General features: G+C 34.4%; 2 protein-coding genes and 1 non-coding gene across 4 annotated transcripts; 1 reads left to right on the top strand and 2 right to left on the bottom strand.

Annotated features, from left to right (window-relative positions):
• Positions 1 to 464: 464 nt before the first annotated feature.
• On the top strand, positions 465 to 582 carry LOC121236318. Its single transcript, XR_005934735.1, has one exon. It is a non-coding gene; the product is annotated as a U5 spliceosomal RNA (small nuclear RNA).
• Positions 583 to 1564: 982 nt separating this feature from the next.
• LOC121233992 (adenylate kinase 4-like) lies at positions 1565 to 6156 on the bottom strand. The gene is made up of 6 exons (XM_041129786.1): positions 5917 to 6156; positions 3323 to 3468; positions 3023 to 3142; positions 2730 to 2897; positions 2372 to 2461; positions 1565 to 1876 (listed from the first exon to the last, which is right to left on the bottom strand). Exons 1-6 carry the CDS (start codon positions 6032 to 6034, stop codon positions 1775 to 1777), a joined length of 744 nt encoding a protein of 247 aa, XP_040985720.1. The 5' UTR covers positions 6035 to 6156; the 3' UTR covers positions 1565 to 1774.
• Positions 6157 to 6646: 490 nt separating this feature from the next.
• On the bottom strand, positions 6647 to 10705 carry LOC121233989 (nucleolar protein 56-like). 2 transcript variants are annotated; one of them, XM_041129781.1, is made up of 8 exons: positions 10252 to 10705; positions 9348 to 9562; positions 9065 to 9222; positions 8624 to 8811; positions 8289 to 8541; positions 7870 to 8018; positions 7634 to 7768; positions 6647 to 7183 (listed from the first exon to the last, which is right to left on the bottom strand). In XM_041129781.1, exons 1-8 carry the CDS (start codon positions 10454 to 10456, stop codon positions 6831 to 6833), a joined length of 1656 nt encoding a protein of 551 aa, XP_040985715.1. In that variant the 5' UTR covers positions 10457 to 10705; the 3' UTR covers positions 6647 to 6830. The 2 variants fall into 2 exon arrangements, with proteins under 2 accessions (XP_040985715.1, XP_040985716.1); XM_041129782.1 differs by having other exon boundaries at positions 7129 to 7548; positions 7581 to 7768; positions 10252 to 10643.
• Between the last annotated feature and the right edge of the window lie 10810 nt (positions 10706 to 21515).

Below are 21515 nucleotides of genomic sequence, written 5' to 3'. Positions count from 1 at the left end.
TTATATGAGAATTTAAAAAAAATTATAATAATTAAATGAGATGAGTTAAGATCAACTCTGAATCCAAACACACCTTAGAGCTGAAAGGCATGGTCCCGGGCCGAAGTGTAATGAAAGATTGAGCAACACAATTTTGGTTAGTTTTTTTTTTTTTTTTTTTTAATTTTGGGTTAGTTGTTGATGACCCAAATTCAGAAAAGTTGTCAGATTGACAGCACCATGTATGGTAAATGGAAGTTGTTTATATTAAAGAGAGAATATAGTGCAACAGGTCAACAGAAATCCCCCCATTAATCAGCGAGCAGGATATCCATTATTCGCAGGCATAATAAGCCCAAAAGAAAGGCCTGAATTAGGCGTATTTTTCATTTCCATCAGCTGTTGTCCCACATCGCAGAGATGAGAGAGGTTTTGTGAGGTGGGAGCCCTTAAAGAGGCAGCTCGTTCCCAGTATTCAATCACGCAGCCACGCGGTGAGCACAAAGCGAACTATTCTTTCGCCTTTTACTAAAGAATACCGTGTGCTCGCCGCAAATAGTGGCATACGCCTATTTTTGGAGGGATTTCCTCTTTTGAGGAAGCCCCTAACAATCCAAGTTCTGAAACTTTTCAGCTGTCCGTGTAATTACGGTACTGCTGTTCGTAAACATGACTCGAACATTTTTTCAAGTTATATGTTCCAAAAATTATCGCTAGAGGTTTAATTTATATTATGTTGCTGTAACAGGTAAGGTATGCTTAGAAGTTTGTTGTCGGAGAGAGAGATCATGAATGAAGGGGGAGGAGAATCAGTCAATTGTATGGAACCGGCCAATGAGGGTTTTATTGAGCCCAAGATAGCATTCAGCCATTGCTTCGGCAGTAGAAAGGGTCGATGGAGTGGAATCTTTTGGTCCATGCATGAGTGATTTCCCCTTGGTTCTGTGTTTCTGCAAGCTAACATGGAGAAAAGCTTTCCCGTAGGTGGGTGTTTCCCTGTTTTGGGATCCATGGGGAAGGTTTGCCATGGCCTAAGGTGACCCAATAAGAGATTCATTGCAAACCCTACAAGAACAAGTTGATTTTACACGAACGTGACAAAGAAGTCTGGTTTGGATCATAAAATGCCATAGTTTCAAGAACTCTCAAATATCCTTGTCTGCTTGTATTGTACTTGCCAATCTTTCTCGTCATCTTGCTATTGAGGCACCACATCACCCACACAGAATAAGTTATATGCCTTTGGATTTACACAATACCATTTGCATTTATTAATGATTAGCATGCATATCAACCCGCTAATTCAAATGAGCACGAACCCTTTGGTCGACACGTTTTCAATTTCAAACCTAAGATACATTAAAATCAATTACAGTTAGAATAACTAATTCCACTTGGTACCTCAAAGGATTCAACTACACTTGAAAGCTTGTCATTTAATGGGCTGCAATTCAATTTACTAGATGAAGGTTAAGGAACTAGCACCATAATCGATTGTTTTTTCTTCTTCTCAGGCAAGCACTGAGCCCAGTGGAAAACTAAGTAAATATACAGACATCAAGATGACAAAGATGCAAAAAATGTATATCACCAGCGTGCAGTTCCACGCATTTATATTATGTATAGGTTGATTAAACCTCAAAAAGTTGACAGCAGCCATCGTGTGCAATTTGGAAAATCAAGTCAAGTGAATCAGATCAGTTGAAAATTTCAACCTTGTATCAGAAAAATGGGGCAAAAAATACAATGCTTTCTAAGAAAAGAAATCCATTTATAAGTAAAAGGGAGGCTGCTTTCACGAAGTGAGCACCTTCTGAACCTCAGTAGTGACCTCTTTGGGAGCTTTTTCTGCATGAAGATTGGCACCAATGCCCTTCTTGGAATAATAATCAATAACCTGCATTCCAAACCACACAATTAGGATGAGGGAAATTAGTCAAGCGTTGCCCCAAAATCCCAAATTAACCTTCCAACTCTCCGGAAACCTCCTCCCAAACCGTAATGGAATATCATGTGTACCAACCCTCCAAACTATCTCTATAAAATAATGATGACAACTTCTTGACTCGGTTCACAGGGTAATCAAAGACGGCTTATTATAGTTAACAACAACAAAAATGATTGTAAAAGGGAACCAAAACAAAAACCCTCATAAGTATATAACTTCATCAAAACCCACCCACTCCCTCCTTCCTTCCCTCCCTCCAGGATAATATACTATTAAAAAGAATTAATGTTGAAATTCAATTGTGGTTATTATCAACTGATTGGTTCTAAAAGGCTGCAGATCACTGATAATTATCACAAAGAACGGTAGTTTCATATTTTCCATTCATCTGGAGTTAACCAATCAAATTAAAATCTGTAGAAAGGGCTCTGCTAGAAGGAATACTGGTTCAGTTTGCTTGTGAAATGCCTCCAGCCTTGATTTGAGAACTGCTGCAGTATCATCCTTGCGCTGAATCAAAGGTTCTCCAGTAACCTTAGGCATACCAGAACGAGAAGAAGTTATTTAAGAAGGAAAAATCAAGTAACATATTAATATATAGGAAGCATACTCACATTGATATTGCCCTCCAGACCAGATTAACATGCTGATGGTTAATAAATAGAGCTTTTGCTGCCTTTGTATTTTTAGCATTAATAATTTATGTGCATACATCTTATAAAAGCTCTTGGATGTTGTCAAGATTCCTAGAGGCATCAATTACATTTTTTAACCAAACTAATCAAAAAGAAAATAGCCTTACATCATCAGATCCTGGAACTTTGGGAGGTGCAAATTTGGTGTGGTAGGTTCTACCACTGGATGGGTGTATCCAGCGACCAGTAATTCTCTCCTCTAAGATTGCATCATGAATTGCAAAGTTGAGCACCTTATCAACTTTGACTCCCTTCTTTTCCAGCATTTCATCAAGCTACATAAAGAAGGAAAAAAAAAAAAAAAAAAAAAGCAAGGTTAGAAATGCAAGTATACAAACACATTTGAACAGAACAAATCAAGGAGGCAGAACTGAGAAATATTCAGATAACAGTGTGACACCTTTTGTGCTTGGACCACAGTCCTTGGAAATCCATCAAGAATGAAACCTTTCTGACATGAGGGCTTCTTTAGAGCTTCATCTATAATGCCAACAACCAAGTCATCAGAAACAAGTTCTCCCTGCAAAATGGTTACATAACACCTTCTCAGCAATAATCTAGAATAAGAACTAAGATCAAAGCTACTATACCAACAAAGCCTTAATCCCAACTGAGGTTGGCCACATGTATCCTTTTACTAGGACAGAAGCAGACAGAACAAATCTTACAACAAAATAATATACTAAAAATTTGATTCCACCTTATCCATAGCCTCTTTAGCCTTAACCCCAAGCGGGGTTCTTGCAGCAACAGCAGCCCTTAACATATCACCAGTAGCCAAGTGGCACAAGCAGTAGTCATCCTTAATAATTGGTGATTGGGTGCCTTTTCCTGATCCAGGTGGACCTGCATCATACAATTTTTTATGCTTGTGAATATGAAACTTGTCTGCCAATTTAACCATTTCATAGTGGCATGCTGTTAAAAAAATGTGAAAAAGACAAACTAATGCTCAAAGCCTTGAAAAAAAACCACATTTATAGCATCTTGATATTTCTAGGTGCCAGCAGCTAGAATAGACTGAAACACATAATTTTCCATTTTCTTCCTTGTATATAGGCTTGTGCAGTTGGGGAGGGCCATTTAGCTTGATTGAAGTGAAGATTGGAATCGATGGGAAATACAACCACAAGACCAAACAGGCTAAAAGTACAGCTTTGCCATTCCCAGCTGCTGCACCATGGTATAGAACTTAAAGGTAACAGTGGACAATGCCACTTCTTGAAGTTGGATCCACGGTTGGGCCTAACTTAGTTGAGGAAGCGGGTATGGTGGTCAAGGAGTGGTGCTACATGTGTAAAAGGAATGGGGAATCGATAGATCATTTGCTTTTACATTGTGAGGTGGCTGGGGAGTTATGGGATGGTATCCTCAATAGAGCCGGGCTGAGTTGGGTCATGCCTAAGATTGTGGTGGAACTACTAGCTTGCTGGAACAGGAAGCATAATAGCGCTCAACTGGCAGCAGTGTGGCGAATGATACCTTTGTGCTTAATGTGGTGTATATGGTTAGAAAGGAATGATAGGTGGTTTAACAACAAGGAGTGTGCAGTGGGGGAAATCTGGAATTTTTTTATATTTTCTCTTTTACAGTGGTTTTCTGCTATTGTTTTGAAGGGCGGGAATTTCCATGAGTTTCTATCTTCTTTTCAGCTTCCTAGAATGTAATTAGGTGTCTCATTTTGTATACTTCCTGTGTACTTGGGCATTGCCTAGTTTCATTCTATTCAATAAAGATTCTTATTTACTTATCAAAAAAAAAAAAAAGTCTCCCCACCCCAGGCCCCAGCGGGGCGGGGTGAGCAACCTTGCAATCTCTACATACACTTGTTGTCAATAGCATATCCAGATATTCTTTGGTTTTTTTAAGCAGATTTTTTTTAAAATAATTGTAAATTCAGATGTTCAAATACAACATTGACTTACAAACTTGGCATCTAACAGATCAACACCATGATTTAAAGACCCATTTCTCTGGAAAACCGGAGATCCTTTTTTTTTTAAGTAATTAAAAGTTTTACTGAAAAATGCGTACTCCAAGCACACAGAATGTGTACAAGAAAACCTAACTAGAAACCTAAAAACTGAAGATCAGAATGAACATGATTGAAGTTGGATTTGATGCAAATAAAAAAAAGTAGGATTTTACTACACAGGCACGACAGCAAAATGAAAGTCCAAGCAAACCTTCTATCACTAACAGAACCAAGGGAAAAATTAATTTGAAAAAACAAAAGAGAGAATAAATTGCTTACATCCTGAAAAACATCATGGATAAAGTTGTATTATAGTTTAATTTCTAACATTTGTTAAGCTTGTCACAGAATTGTGGTTAATTGTAAGCCATCAACTCATTCTCCACCTGCAACACCCTTGGTACTTTGCGGAAGAGTGCTATACTAATTTTTTATTGGCACCGGGTGTTTAGAAAAGTGTCTTGACTAATCCCGAGGGTGCACAGGTCCTCGGCAAGGAGTTTTCCGCAAGTGCACCTCGGGTAATTCAAGGAAAAAATCATCCAGTCCGATAGCCCCTAGAGATCAAGGGGATTTGAACCTTAGACCTAGGGGGAGCATACCCCCAAGTCCAAGGCCTTTACCACTTGAGCCAACCCTTAGGGGTTTCTATACTAAATTTGCAAGTTTCTTTTCTTATGATTATTTTATTTTATCTTCTAAGTTGCAAGCAAAATACTAGCATCTAGTGGATAAAGGAGTAGATTTACAGTAAAATGTGAGCATTAACAAAAATGATTCACCAGAAATATATTCAAAATCACCATCTCTATCCTAAATGACAAATATCCCCCAACAGGAAGGGATAGTACAAACACTTCTTTAAAAAAAAAAAAAAAAAAAGGAAAGGACGGTATAAGCAAATCAAGTAATATATATTCCATATCCAAAACAACAGCATTTTATCTCAACTTTAAATGTTTAATTTCCGCCAAAAATTGCTTGTTTTCTACATTTATAAAACTTCAAAATTTGGAAACTTTCATCTAGTCTTGCTTCCTTCATCTTCTCAGTAACCAAACAATGGATTAGAATAAATGTAGAACCCATATAGCATATTAAAAAACCGACATCTCAGCCAAATATTTCCCAGCAAGAACCCTTACGAATCGCAGTAAAAACCCCGAAAGCATCCAAAATTTTCACCGAAAACATATTACATTCTTGGATCTGAAAGGATTTCATTATCAAGCGCCAACATTTCCACAGACGGGAAAGATATAATCGAATAAAGCAAGCGCATATGAATGTGTTTGCGTAAAATATAAATATATGAATACCAACGAGAATGAGGCGCTTGTCTGGCTTGTCGGAACACTTGAAGCGACGGAGGAGCTCAGACATGAGATCGACAGAGGGAACGTCTTCCAAGTTCGCTTGTGCAGAACTGGTCGCCATTGTGGTTAGGGTCAGGGTCTGTGTTAATGCTTATCTCTCTCTAGGACTTCTAGTTCAGAGCAGAGAAAGACGGGAGAGAAAAACGGAAGGTTATTCACTTGGGTTCGGACCTTCCAACGCTTCAAACTCAAGCAGCGGTCTTACCACTTACCAGGTTGTCTTGAAATGACTGTCCTACCCTCATATCTACTTTGAAATGGCGCATTGGCGCATGTGTCCATATTCTTTTTTCGTTTTTTTTTTTTCTTGTTTTTTTGTTGGCTGTAAATTTATCGACATGATCCCCATACTTGGTACGTTTTTATTTTCTGGGCAAATAAGAAAAAGTGGTTTCTGTTTCATGTTTTCCCATTGATTAGATCAGAAGGTCTATGTTAGTTTGGAAGTAAACGTTTTTGGAGACTTGACTTGCTTGGAAGGTTTTTCTGTTCATAGTTCGATGCGCTGCTTAGGTGAGAAATCGAAATATAATGACATCTTGTCCATAGAAACACACTTTACCAATAATTTGTGAAAGAGCTCACTCTGCGGCAGTGGTTTCTGATCAGTTCCCCACCTCCCAATATTACCGCCTATACTTCTTGTAATAAGCATATAAGCGAGAAAAGAGCTAAAACACCCAGAAAAGATGGATATATACTAAGTAGAAACATTGTCAACCAGAATAGCAGATATAAATAGAGTAGTTTCCTACTACAATAATCATCCTCAAATTTCAAAAGGAAAAAAACATGATACTGGTCTTAAACACAAAATTGGGTCAAGACAAAGTGCAGCATTTGCAAAGCTCTCAAGTTCACTCAGCATTTTCATTTCTTGACTTCTTCTTTTTCTTCTTACCATCACCGGCAGACTGCAGGTCCTCTCCATTTTCATCCTTGCTCTTCTTTTTCTTCTTCTTAGCTGTTCCATCCTGCTCCGCATTCGGGCCATCCTGTAGCTCCAGCTCCTGATCCATTCTGCGTTTCTCCTTCTTTTTCTTCTTCTTTTCAGATTTAGAATCCTCCAGGGCTTCACCATTTGCAACAGCAGTTGGGTTATCATCAGCAGCAGGCTCACCATTCTCTGCAGCTGCACCTTTTGATTTCTTTTTCTTGTTTTTCTTTCCTGAAGCTTCCATGTGAACTTCTTCGGTTTCCATCTCTGTATCTGCAACGAGAAAACCCCAACCAGTCACAAGTGGTTACCATCAGGAGAACCAATAAATTATTGAAAATATGCAAGGATACAACGTACTGAAACAATATGCTCCAATCAAATTATAGCTACAATCTGAAGGTATGGCAACAAAAATTCCTGGTTCGTTTCAATGGAATGATTGGTCATATCAAGTTTGTCAAACCACAGTGCAAGTGAACATGTTCATTCCTGATTCCAAACAATACAGACCTTTATTGCAACCAGTTGTAATGTGGCAACCTGAATTCCTGGTGCATTCTCAAAGGACTAGTGGTCACATCACTTTGTCGCACCAAAAGGGAAAGAATCATGCCCCATATCCTAATTTTATAATCCTAGGATCATATTCTTTTTTTTATAAGTAATCCTAGCATCATATTCTTTCAACATGATACATGTGAATTTATAGCACCATCATACCTTTACTTTCTGCACTTTCAATTGCATCTTTCATCACATCGATATTTTTGCGAGGAGCAACTCCCTTGTCATAAAAGTCAAGTCGCTCCTCGACTTGTTGCCTAAGTTTCTCACCAAAAACAGTAGTTGCCTTATCTGCATCACAGGCAGCAAAATCAATTCTAAGGGGGGCAAAAGCTGCAATGCAAGTGATGTGTTCCCAGAGATTTGCTGTATGAAAGATGTTAAAAAAGCACCTGCAAAGCAGTCAATGCGCGATGCAATAGAACACTTGTTTGCAAGAAAACGAGCCATTCTGCCTTTGTTCTTTGCAGATGCTCGACCAATGAAAGACGAATGGAATATCAGACCATACTTGGGTGTGTTTCCTCTTGTTTTCAATGCCCTGAAGAGGATAACAAAATATGGAATATGGGAACTTAAAATGACTTAAAATTTCTCATACAAAATAGCATCAACTGTCAAATTAATTAAGCAGAAGTAAAGACATACATATACAACATTAACAAGGTCATGATTTAGTTATATCTCAAGAATGGAAATCCAAGCTAGTTGAAAGAAAATGAACCGGTTTCAAATTTATAAGTCAAGCTTTCTCATAATCTCAGCAGCAATTCTTCCAATATAAGAGAATAAAAGGTAATGAGTGAAACACCTGAAGAGTGCCTTCTCCGCACCAAGGATCTGAAGGGTAGAAGCAGGGCACTTGGCCAAATTCGTGAGACTACCAGCATGAGATATCAAACGAGCACCAACAACTTCACCAATTAAAGAGGCCAAATTTGGTGCAATGTCATTCATCTTAGAAACCAGATAATCATAAAGCTTCCTCCTATACTCAGATAGGTTCATTACCCTCTGTGCAAATTGGTGGACGTTTATCAAGTCAATTGGAGACAAATCCTGTCCTGCAGAATATTGGGGAAAAGGTCCCAAAGTGAATAGAGTACAATATATGGATCACAAGCAATAGAAATATGTGATATATACCCATGGAAGCCTTGGCAGCATCTACAATCTCCTTTGCTTTATCTTCATCTCCAACTACATCTGTCAAGCCTGGGATACTTTCGTCAGACAGCTTTGACTTATCCTCTATATATTTTGCAACTTTGGCATATAGATAGTTGTCGCTGACAATCTTCACCAATTCAGGAAAATGCCATGAGTACCATTCTCTGCATTAACATTATAAAATAGAAGCTAGTTACATGCTTTATGGAAACAAAACAAAAAAAAACCACTTGAGCTTTCCACAAAACAGTAGATTCTCCCAATCATTCCACCAAGGGCATAAATTTCACTAATTATGAGATTAACTAAGAAGCTTTCCAAGAGGACAGATGAAAACCAGTTTAAATGATTTACAGGACCACAAATATGCTAGTTTCTAGGTCATAAAATATTTGTGTAGAAATGTAAACATCCTACCTGACTCTCATTGAGAAAGAATTGACATCCTTATCAAGGGTATCAAGAAGGAAGATTGCTTGAATAACCATATTATCGACGCGGTTAACATTGAACTTCACTTTTGCCCTACTGTAACTGTGTCCCAGACCAAGTTGGGCCTTTTCCAAGTCTCCAGTCTATGAAATTGAAAACAAGGAGGAGTTATAAAGTCTATCAGAAGAGAAAAAAAAAATAGTTTCTTGAACAAAAATAAAACAGGACAAATAAGATCAGAAGCAGGGGATCAAAGAAAAATGCATACCTTTAGGTCCTTTAAAAACTTATCAAAATGTAGCCGCACACCACGAAGAAGCTCGTGAATAAAGTCGCCACTTTCACAAGGAATTTTAGTCACTTCATGGATATGTGACCCAACCTTAGTGTCCACTACTCCTAATCTGAACTTTATCTTCTTACCTTCCTTGACTTTTGGGAGATTAAGCTCCAAAAAGCTTCTCAACTCATCAGTCATAAGCCCTGAAACCCCCCAAAAAAAAACTATTAAGCAAGAATGAACCAGCTCATCAGAAATTTGATACACTACTTCTGTCTATATACCTAGACATATAAGTGGTGAATAAATTTTCTAAATCAGCATTCTTTTCATCATTTGAAACCTCTGAAGACAGAATTAACCCTATTCAGGGTAGCGCAAGCACTTGACTTGAGTTTCTCATATTCTACATTCCACATGACATGAAAGTGTAAATTCAATTAAACACATTCTAACAATATTCAAAGTTTAAATAACCAAAACAAAAAAGCACAAAGATAAAATGCACACAATTCCCAAAGGCATAAACTAATAGCACGACTTGGAAGCGCATAAAAAGATGATCCAACTATTCAATCTCACATACTTCATCTTTGGGGCCCAATAAATAATGAAGGGTTACTGCACTTTAAGTTGAGTAAACTTCTTCACGTTTTCAATAGGCAAAAAAGAGTCTAATCTCTGTCCTCACTTGCTTTCTCCGTTTTCTAACAGCCAACCTAAAGCGGTATCGAAGTTCAAGCGCTATAGCTAAAACCACCAAAACACGCAACAAAACGTGGCCACGACATATTGAGTGTGAAAATCAGAGCAAACCGAGAAATATTTTTTACTGGAATAACGAAAACCAAGAAGCCAAACAAGAGAGAGCTAAGTTTTGAGTCAAAATCACCTTCGGAGATGGCGTTACACTGGTTGAGGGCGTCGAGGGCAGATTCGAAAGGGTGAAAAGCGGCGAGCTGCACGACCTTGCCGAAACGGTTTAGGTCCGACACCGAGTTCCTGACCGCCTCGGTGTTCTGACCGATCTCGTCGAGGCCGTGAGCGAGGAACAGCGCGTACCCAGAAGCTGACTCGTATAGAAGATACAACGCCATTGAAGAATCAAAAGCAGACAAAACAACAAGAAAAAAACGAACTTTCTATACTCTAGACCAAACCCTTTTCTCTCTCTCTCCCTCTCTCACTTTCTCTTCACTGCCTCTGAGAATGTCCTCTTAAGACTGAACGAGCAGCAGCATTAGATTAGGGTTTAGGGTTTTCGGTGACGGGCTTTAGGTGAACTGGTGAGCAATTATTAGCTACGGTTGGGAGTACGTGATATTTTCATCTCTTACTGTAGACGTGGTATTAAAAATTAGTGATGGTATCTGTTAGATGTGAATACTGGAAATTGACTCTATGGTCCGTTTGGAATCTTTAGATAGTGAAAGTGTTTTATTTTATCTTATCTTATCTCATCATTATAATTTTTTCAAAATTTTATATGAAATATAATAAATAATTCAAAATCTTCAAATCTCAAAATAATAATAATAATAATAACAAAATAATATTCTAATAATATTTTATTCAACTTTTAATTTTCATCTAAAATAATCTTATCTCACTATCCAAACTGCACCTAATTAATCTTACTATGAGAGTGAAAATAATGCGTGAATTAAATAAATTAAAACTAAAATTACTTTAAAAATACAAAATTAATCATAGTAATATTATTTGAAAATTTGTATATTACAAACAATCCACATAATATAATCTGATTTATAAGATTCGAATTTTAAAAATTTATCTTTCAAATTAAATTATTGTACAAATAATATATGGAGTAAATGCATACAAATAGAATTATTCAACTAATTAATCTTATGATGGGATGCAAGTACTTATAGTTACCTTGTTTGTTTTTAGAGATGAGTTGAGATTAAAGTTAAAAAAATTGAATAAAATCTTATTAGAATATATTTATTATTATTATTTTTATTTTAAAATTTGAAAAAGTTGAAATGTTTATTTTATTTTGTACGAGAATTTGAAAAAGTTGTAATGATGAGATGTGAGATTTTCAAAATTTTAAGTTTTAATTTCGAAAGCAAACCAACCAAATTGTAATACGAAAAGTTTTTGGAGGGGGTGAGGATCACAACAAACTCTCAAATTAATTAAATACAAGGCATAAATAAAAACTTAATTGGGAAATGGTATCAAATAATTGGTTCGGTTTCATAACTAGCTGGTGTAATGATGGTTGTTGGGATAATTCATTTAGCATTAGTATTGATTTCATCAAAAGTCTAGTCAAATATAAAATATGATGAATTTCATTAAAAGAGAGCTGCATTAGATTAGCCAAAGAGATAAGTGAGAAGCTTTGAGCTACAGTAAATGGATATGTTTCTTCAAATTTGAATGGCTACTGTTCACCCATCAAATCTATTTTTTATTCACTTTTAATTTCTAACGGCCTTTTTATTCACATTTAATCTCAAACTGTCTTGTAATAATAATGTAAGAATCAAATCAAATTATTAATTAACATATAATTAGTGTAATTATAAAATATGAAAAAAATAAAAATATTATTATTAAAAAAATAATATTATATTATTATTTTGATGAATTTAATGACTAATCCAATGTAGAGTTATGGATAAGGAGGTTTTAGATATATGGAAAATATGTATTTTTCATCAAAATTTGAAAATGAATTTGATGAATCCAATGCTAATGCTCTTAAGTCGGAATCTCGAATTGCTTGAAATGTCTATCACGAGAAGCTAAGTATTTAAGAATGTGAGGTAAAGTGGAGACTACTTCATTGCTATTTACAAACAGATAATTACTATTCACAAATGATTCACTATTTTTTTTATTACTATTCATTATTTTTTTTACTACTATTTACAGATTATCTGAGATCACTTCATCATCTAAACGTAGCCTAATTATCTCAAGGTGGCTATTGAAGATCTTGGATCCATCGCTTTTTGCATTCTTGGATAGGGTACTTAGTTCATCTGAAGCAAAACTGGCGAGACGATAACAAGGAGCTAGGGCATGTGTGATAATGGAGGCCAATAAGAAGTGAATATAAGCATCAATGAAAAGTTTTAGAGCATTCATATCTCATCCCCTATAAAGTTTCCTAAATTTTAGATAAAATATATTATTCCTAATATTTTATCATAAATTTTACTAATCTTTCAAAAATCTCATATATCTCATTCTCTATAGTTTCTCTATTATACTAAAATAATATTTCTCTATTATTTTTTCTCTCACTTCTATTTACAATCTTAACTACTTACTATTTTATCTTTTTCTTTATGTTGAGTAATATCACCTTGTACATAAATTTTAAATACGAAGCTAATTTTTTATCCCGGATATTAGAATAGTTTTGAAATTATTAGGGTATTACAAATAATAAATATTCGTCTTTTTCAATAGAATTTTATTTGTAACGGATACATAAAAAGTAAGAATATGGTTTTTGCCCAGATTTAATGGTGATTAAAATTATTTAAGTTTTAGGCACATCTAAAGGAAACAAATAGATAAATCTTTTTTTTTTCACACGTTAAGAAAAATTACACACTTTATAAGCTATGGATTTATTCTCAATAACTGAAATAGTTAATGAAAAGAGAATGTGTACTAGATTGAATATTTTTTCAATTCTACATACAAGTACTACTATTGCCCATACACCAGCCTCAAACACAAATCACATGTACGAACAATAGAACTATATTATAATTACAAGTACTGAATTGCCCATACAACGGCCCCAAAAGTTTAGTACATGTCGCAATAAAATTGCTCAGAAATTTCCAAAATAAATTGCCAAAACAAATAGCCATGACATCAAAATTACTATAATGAAATTAGTTTTTTCTAGTTTTCTCTCACGCCTCTCTAAAATAATTTCTAGTTGATATCGGCTATTTAGATATCCATTGATACTTGTATCTTTTGAAGTTCGGTTTTTAATCGATTAGTTTTTTTTGGTCATATGTTAGTATTTCTGGATCATATCAATAGAAAAACTTGCAAGGCTGCCTAGCCTGCAAAATTGACCAGTACTAAAATTTGTAAGCATAGCAGTACCAACACATATAAGCAAAAAAGACAACCAAAAAATAAAAAGTACTTCATAGTTTTGGCAACTGAAAAATTGGCACCCCTCATCATCCTCCGTATAATCAAATCTTCGACATGCTTTAATACCATAACAACATAGTGGGTATTCATTTTGATGATAGTTTGTTGAGCATGAGATATTGCTAGTACTACTACGTGACCCAAACATTGGGTAGTATTGTTTTTTATTTTGCTTCAAGTTTGTACACAAATAGTGAGCATAGTTCTTATCTTTAGTACAAACTAAATTCCAAAGATTTTTACTACAATTTACAAAACCTTGATTGGCCGGCAATATTCGCAATGGCTATAACAATCGGTTTTCAATATTCATTAGCCATCCGAGTTACCTTGCCATAGAGTTTTTGCTCATTTTCGTTGTCGACACTCAAGTTTCTCTTGTCAAGCCTTCAAGCATGCCCAAACCATTAACTCAAGAAAGTGGCTCAGGAAAATGAATGGTAACACATAAGAAGTGGCAACATTCTTCATGCCTGCAACAATCAGTTACTAATAGTAACTGGCCGTCCGAGTTACCCTACCATGGAGTATGTTACAAATTTTTTGTGTTCCTACTCAACTTTGTTATCATCACGGTCGAGGGTATTTACAACCAAAATCAAACTAAAGAAGAAATCCAACTAAAAAATATCTTTCCTAGCATGTCTAAACAACTGAACAACCTTGATCTATATTGTTAAGCAAGATGAAATATCACAGCATGGATGGTATTACAGCACAACAAGTCAAAGAAGTAAATAATCCAATCAAGCAAAGAACTTCACAGTTGGGGGCTTATAAAGATAATGAAGATCTTAGGTTGAAACAACATTTTCAAATTCACATGATAACTTTGAAAATAACAAGCTACGATTTTTAAACACAACTAAAGAACAACCAACTATAAGAAACTTTTAGGTTTGAAGAAGATAAAATGATGTTCAACATAGATATCTCACATCAAAACTAGTGAAATAAGAAATTAATAAAAGGAAGAAAAAAACTGAATATCACAACCTAATGACAACTGAACAACAATAATACCAAAGTAATCCAACTTTCACAAAACTAAACAACATGCCTATAGTGTAGTAGAATACCTTAATCACAAAATTGAATACCTAGTTTCACAAACCTGAACAACATGCGTATAGATATCTCACATCATGTGTTACAAAACTGAACAACATGTATAATTTTGTGATCTAGGTAAGCATGCCTATAGATATCTCACATCCATCTTTTATGAACAACATCTCTAAATTGTTAAACAAGATGAAATATCATAGCATGGATATATCATGGTTGTGATGTTTTAAAGAAGTAAATAATCTAACTAAGCAAAGAACTTCACAACTAGGGGCTTATAAAATATTCAAGACTTTAGGCTAAAATAGCATAGATAAGTTACAGGATAAGAATGAAAATAACAAGCTTTCAAGTTTAAACACAATTGAACAGCAAAAAGATGAAACTAATCCAACCAACAGAACTAAATAGCAGAATAACAAAAATGGCAAAGTAATCCAACCAACAGAATTGAACAGCATGCCTAAATCACAACAAAACAGTTGAAATTACATAAAATCACATTAATTATAGAACAATGGAATAAAAATTTTAGTAAAAGGCTTAGATTTTTTTTTCTTTTAGGCATAGGTAAGCACACAACACAAGCTTGAATGGCTACAAAACGATTGTCTTTATGAAACTTTCAGAAAAAAATGACTATCCGGGTTATCCTGCCATGTTGAGTTCACCCTATTCACAGAAGTTGTGATTTTATATATTTATCATATTCAGTTTAACAATCATCACAAACTAATTACATTACATATACAGACGCAATGATAGTCTCTACATATCAAGAATCAAAGTTGCAAAGAACAAAACAATAATAATGAGAAAAAACAAATAGGGAATCAACAACAAGAACTAGAAAGCCAACAACTGGTAAGCCAACCATCATAGCAATAGGAGAGCAAAATCAAGTGTCGGCTTACCCAAACAGAAAAGAAAGAAGTATATATATGTAAAATTTGTAATATTGTTTTCTTATTCGGTTGTTAACTCTGAACTTAGAAAAAGTTACCAAAGTTTACAATTCACAAAAATTGTGATTTTTAACTATGAATTTAGAAAAAAAGTTACCAAACTTATTCATAAAAAAAATTGGCAAGCTCACTTGAATATATTACAGAACATTTATTCAAGCAGAAAATAAAATGATGTGAAAATCCAAGCACATAAGCATGTGAAAATCTTCATAAAATTATACGTGTAGAGCTAGATTGAATAAATCCAAGAAAGTACACAAAACATGAATTTCACAAATAGTAGAAGAAAATGGCAAGCTCATTGATTTGAACTACTACATCAGTATCTTAAATTACACATAAAGTGAAATGACAAGCTAGATTGAATATATTACACAACAATTACACAAAATAGAAATCAAACAAGCATTACAATCAACATGGCAAGGTAACTGATAGTGAAACAAAGCACATTAGAGTTACATGTAAAATTCTTCATAAAACTCAAATGGCAAGTTAGATTGAAGAAATTAGACGTAAATTTCACAAAACAGAGATCAAAGAAACAGTAGAATCAGATGGCTTGGTCACTGGCAGTGAAAGAAAGCATAAGTATGTCAAATTAGTAGCAACTGAAATGACAAAACTAGATTGAATAACATAATAGATAAATTTCACAAAATAGAAATCAAACAAGCAGTGAATCTGTATGAGTTGGCCACTGACAGTGAAACAAAGCATAAGCATGTCAAATTCGTAGCACACTTAAATGACAAAGCTAGATTGAATAGCAGAACACATAAATTTCACAAAATATAAATCAAACAAGCAGTGAATCTGTATGGGTTGGTCATTGACAGTGAAATAAAACATAAGCATGTCAAATTCGTAGCACATTGAAATGATAAAGCTAGATTGAATAGCATAATACATAAATTTCACAAAACACAAATCAAACAAGCAGTATTTCATGATGGGTTGGTCACTGATTTTACAATTTTTTTTCCTAAAAATGTACAAAAATCGCACATGTAGAAATCCTAGAGAAGCATACACAGAAACCATCTTGGTCTAGTGGGCTAGGGTTTTCGAGATCTACCTGAAAATTTGACAATGGAGTTACAGAGACTCAAAATGGTAGAGTACAAACAAAATCGAGCACAAAATTTATCTCAGAGTTAAAGGCATGAGAGACAGGGATTGTGTGTGTATGAGTTTGTGAGAGAATGAAATGGTTACCTATCATGAAAAATATCGGAGGGGTTGCCGTCGATGGACAAGTGTGAGAGAGAGCTGATAACAACTAGGACGCGAGAGACAATTAACGTGGGAGGGGAATAAAGAGAGGGACAGGGAAAAATAATTAAAAATGGGAAATGCGATGTACAATAGATCCCCCATCTAACAGTAGTATGCGTAAACATAAACCCTAAAGTAGGGAATCAAACGGGAAGATAAAATGCAAGTTTTCCCCAAACTGCATCTCAAAATTTAGAGAAAAAAAAACGTATAGAAATCCAAATATAAGTGCTCTTAGAGAAATGCTACAGTCATAAAGATATTTCATAAAATAAACTTACGAACTAACGTGATTTCATATGATGTATTAGATTACATTTTACAATCTAATACACTACATAAAACTATATCAGATCGTAAATTTAATTTTATGAAATACCTTTATGACTAAAACATATCTCAAAGCATTAAGGCATAAAAAAATGACTAACTGGAGGAGAAAATGACTAAACACGTCTCCTCACTATCTTTTTTTAAACATCATTATTATCCCATTTCTTGTTTGTGATTTTTTAATATCTTCTTCTTTTTTAATATTTTCAATGTATATTGATTTTATAAATTCTCAATTCCTATATATATACACGTACATGATGGATATTTATATATACATATATTTATTCTATTAGTTATCCGTTTATATATACATATAAAAAATATATATATATATATATAGAAATAAAATTAGAAAAATGTTTGGGCTACCGAGATTGGGTCTTGAGAGTGTCTATCGGTATTTTTTTTTTTAATACTTAGTGATTAAGTAAATGTATTTTAATGATGTGATTTTTTTTAAATAATGTTTAAGTATATAAAAAAAATTGTATAAAAAAAAGAAAAGAAAAAAAAAAAGCATTTAGTCTTAATAAGGGCTGTAATTGAGCTGAGCCGAGCCGAGTTGGCCTTTGGCTTGTCGAGCTCGACTCGACTCAAAATACTCGAGCTCGAGCTCGAGATTTTTTTTTTTATTTTTTTTTTCGACCTCGACTCGATAAGCTAAACTCTCAATTCGAGCTCGAGCTCGAGCTTGTCCTACGAACGAGTTCGAGTCGAGTCGAACTCGAGCTCGAACTTGAATTGTTTATTTTTTGAATAAGATTTAATAATTAATAAATTAAATAAATAAAAAATAAAAGATCTAATATTGAATTTATACAATTAACAAGTATAATCTCTATTGAATTATAACATTTTATAAAATTTATAAATAATTAATATCTAGCTAATTGATATTTATCCAAAATAATAATATATTACATGTTTACATCTATTATTAATACATACACTTAATATAATTACATATATCTATTTCATATATGGTTCTCATATACTAGTATATGAAATTATTGAATTTTATTGACTAATTATTATACAAATTATAAAATATACTTATGAAGTATATTCTCTATATAAATATAAGTAATTAGATTACATATTATATATTTAATTATAAAAGTGATATTCTTATATTATTAGCTAATACATATATATGTGTATATACATATGTATATGTATATATTTATCAATATATGAATGAATTTTAATCGAGTTGAGCTAATGAGTCGACTCAAATATAAATAAGCGGGCCTTGACAAGCATTAATCGAGTCGAGAGTCGAGTTTTGTCGAGTATGTGCCATTTACAAATCAAGTGGATATCTACTTTCACGAACGAGTTTTTTTTTTTTTTTTTTACGAGTCGAGTTCGATTTGAGTTTAATTAAAAGAGTACTGAGCATTCTATCGAATAGGCTGATTCATTTACAGACTTAGTGTATCTTATCTAGAGAATTTATCGATGAATGTAGCAAAAATATTGTTATCAACTCTGTATTAGGGCGTTTAAAAAAAAAAAAAAAAACTCTGTATTAGGGCTCAAGATATATGTAACCGCCCGCCTTTGGGCTTGTGCTTGGTTTCCCCCCTGACCAGAATCCAGCACAGTTGCAAATTCGTCTTGTAGGCACGTTTCCAGTTGAACAGTCGCCGATGATGAGCTCAGTTCCACAGCCATTCACATGCCATCTCAAACTCAACCCAGGTAACAATTCTTCCTTCTTTTCGCCTTAAGCAATAATCTTCTATCTCAGTCAAAGAAAATGCTCCATTTGATTTGCATAAGACTGCAATTAAGGCGCAGAGCTTTAACAATCGGCTTTGACCACTTGTTCTCAACCTCCTCCCTTAAACCCATCTCAGAACTCTATAATTCCAAGGACCCACAATCTCCGGCAGTCCCCTTCCTCCAAGACTCCTGTGGGTTGTCCTTGGAATCAGCCATTTCAGCTTCAAAGAAGTTCAACATTGAGAACATAGAGAATCCCAACTTAGTTCTGCATCTTTTGAGGAATCACGGATTAACGCAGACCCACATTAGAAACTTAATAAGCCGTCGTCCACTATTGCTTCTAGCTGACTTGGACAATACCCTTAAGCCCAACATCGACTTGTTTGAGTCCTTGGTGTTTTCCGGCACTAACCTTGCCAAGATGCTTGCACACACCCTCGTGTGCTAGAAAGTGATGCACACTCTGTGGTTCAGTTTTTTAGAGCTCATGGTTTCAGTGATAAGCAAATATCAACTATGACCATGAAGCGTCCCAAAATGTTTTTGTCTAATGCACATGATATCTTTAAGCCAAAGTTGGAATTTTTCAAATCGATGGGATTGTCAGATCTGGAAGTTGCAAAAATTTTATCCATAGCGCCTTATATTCTAAAAAGGAGCCTCGAAAGCCAAATCATTCCATGTGTTCAAGAGCTTAGGCGGATTCTTGGGACTGACGAGAATGTCTTACTGGTTACAAAGGCATGCCACAGGATACTCACTGAATCCACGGTATTACATGTGCCACAGGCAAACATGTCTATGTTGTTAAGCCATGGTGTTCCCCGGTCATTGGTTTTGAAGATGTTTATTATTAAACCAAAATTGATGCTTTTGAGTAACAATTACTTTCGTGAGATTGTTCATGAAATAACGAGATTGGGTTTCAATCCCAATAATATGCTATTTGTTCTAGCCATCAGTTCCAAGGCACACAATAGTAAAACACTGTGGGAGCAAAGGTGGAAGCTCTTAGAAGTTTTGGTTTGTCGAAGGATGAGATTTATTCAGCATTCAAGTTGCAACCCATGTGAATGAATTCTTCAGAGAAAAGATCAAGAAATTGATGGATTTCTTTGTTAACAAATTGAAAATGAAGCCTTCGATGATTTCAAAGAATCCGAATCTTCTGCTGCTGAGCTTGGAGAGGCGGATTATTCCGAGGTGTTCAGTAATGAGGTTCCTGATGTTATCAGTGCGCACCAAGGCAAGATAGAATTTCAAGGGTTCCTTACAGATTTAAAAATGTGAGTAATTATGCGATCATCAAATAATTGGAGCATTGCTAAAAGATCATGTGTTCACATGTAGCCAGTGGGCTGCTTAACTTTATCCAGGAAATGCAATCAGTGATTTAAGAGCTTGATTAGGTTTAATCCAGTTGCATTATTCACTACATATAAGGGGCAGAAGCTAGTCAAAAGGTATTTTGACATTACTGTCCAGGAAAATTAAACCCTTTCATACTCTAAAAGTATTTGTGAAGGTATAATGTTTCTCTATAAGCATTGCAAATGCCAAGGATTGTAGGATTCTGGTGTGTGAGGCCTTATGATTAGATTTTACTTGGAAACAGTAAATGACTTTTATTATTCTTTCAAAGTAGCCTTATGAAAAATAATTGTTCTTTCAAAGTGCCCTCTAAAATGTTTAGTTTCCTTTTGTTTTCTGCTTGCGTATCTATTTCTTTAACTTGCATTGACCGCTGAGTAGCTATGCCCTTGGCGTTGTTTTTAAATCTTATATTTTTGTTATCTCTAGCTTTCTTTTACAATGAAATTTACTCGTTTGTTTTCACAACTCTTCTCAATTCATCTCATCTCATCTAATCATTATAATGTTTTCAAATTCCTACACAAAATAAAATATATAATTTAACTTTTTCAAATTCCAAAACAAAAATAATATTAAAAAAAATATATTCTAACAATATTTTATTCAACTTTTTAACTTTAATCTCAACTCAATTCATCTCATTTATGAAAACAAATGAGGCCAATGAACTTATATTAGGTGATTGTTCATAATTGAACATTTTCTATTCAAACAGTACTTCAGTATTGTCAATTGTGCTAATTCTGTGGCATCATGAGGCCTAATGTGGGAAATGAAACTTGTTGAAGACTCTCAGATGGTCAGCTTGAATAAGTACAATTTATTTATTTTTTATAAGTAAGTACAGTTTATAATGAAAGAATTCAATTTATTGTTACATAAGTGCCTTTTTGGTAGCTAGGGCATGACTTAAGCAGTTAGGTGCTTGTTGTATAATGTAGCACCTATTCCTGGGTCTCTATTATAACCCAAGTGGCTGCACTACAGATCCTTCACTTGTAACGATCCGGCCCAATAATTCTAAGGTGAGAATATTTATAATTTTTATTAGTCCTAAATTATATTTAATTGGTCATATTAGATAAGCTCACGGACGATTAATTATTGAGGTTGAATAGGAATTTTAATTAGGCTCAATAACTAGATAAATCCTATTTATTATTGAACAAGTTAGACTCATTTTAGAATTTAAAGATCGGCCATTAGAGATTTATTTCAATTTAATATTATCACT

This window comes from Juglans microcarpa x Juglans regia, chromosome 6D, assembly GCF_004785595.1.
Source record: "Juglans microcarpa x Juglans regia isolate MS1-56 chromosome 6D, Jm3101_v1.0, whole genome shotgun sequence".
Taxonomy (NCBI): Eukaryota; Viridiplantae; Streptophyta; class Magnoliopsida; order Fagales; family Juglandaceae; genus Juglans; species Juglans microcarpa x Juglans regia.
Note: the sequence above shows the minus strand (reverse complement) of the source record. Positions and strands in the feature narration are given on the sequence as shown.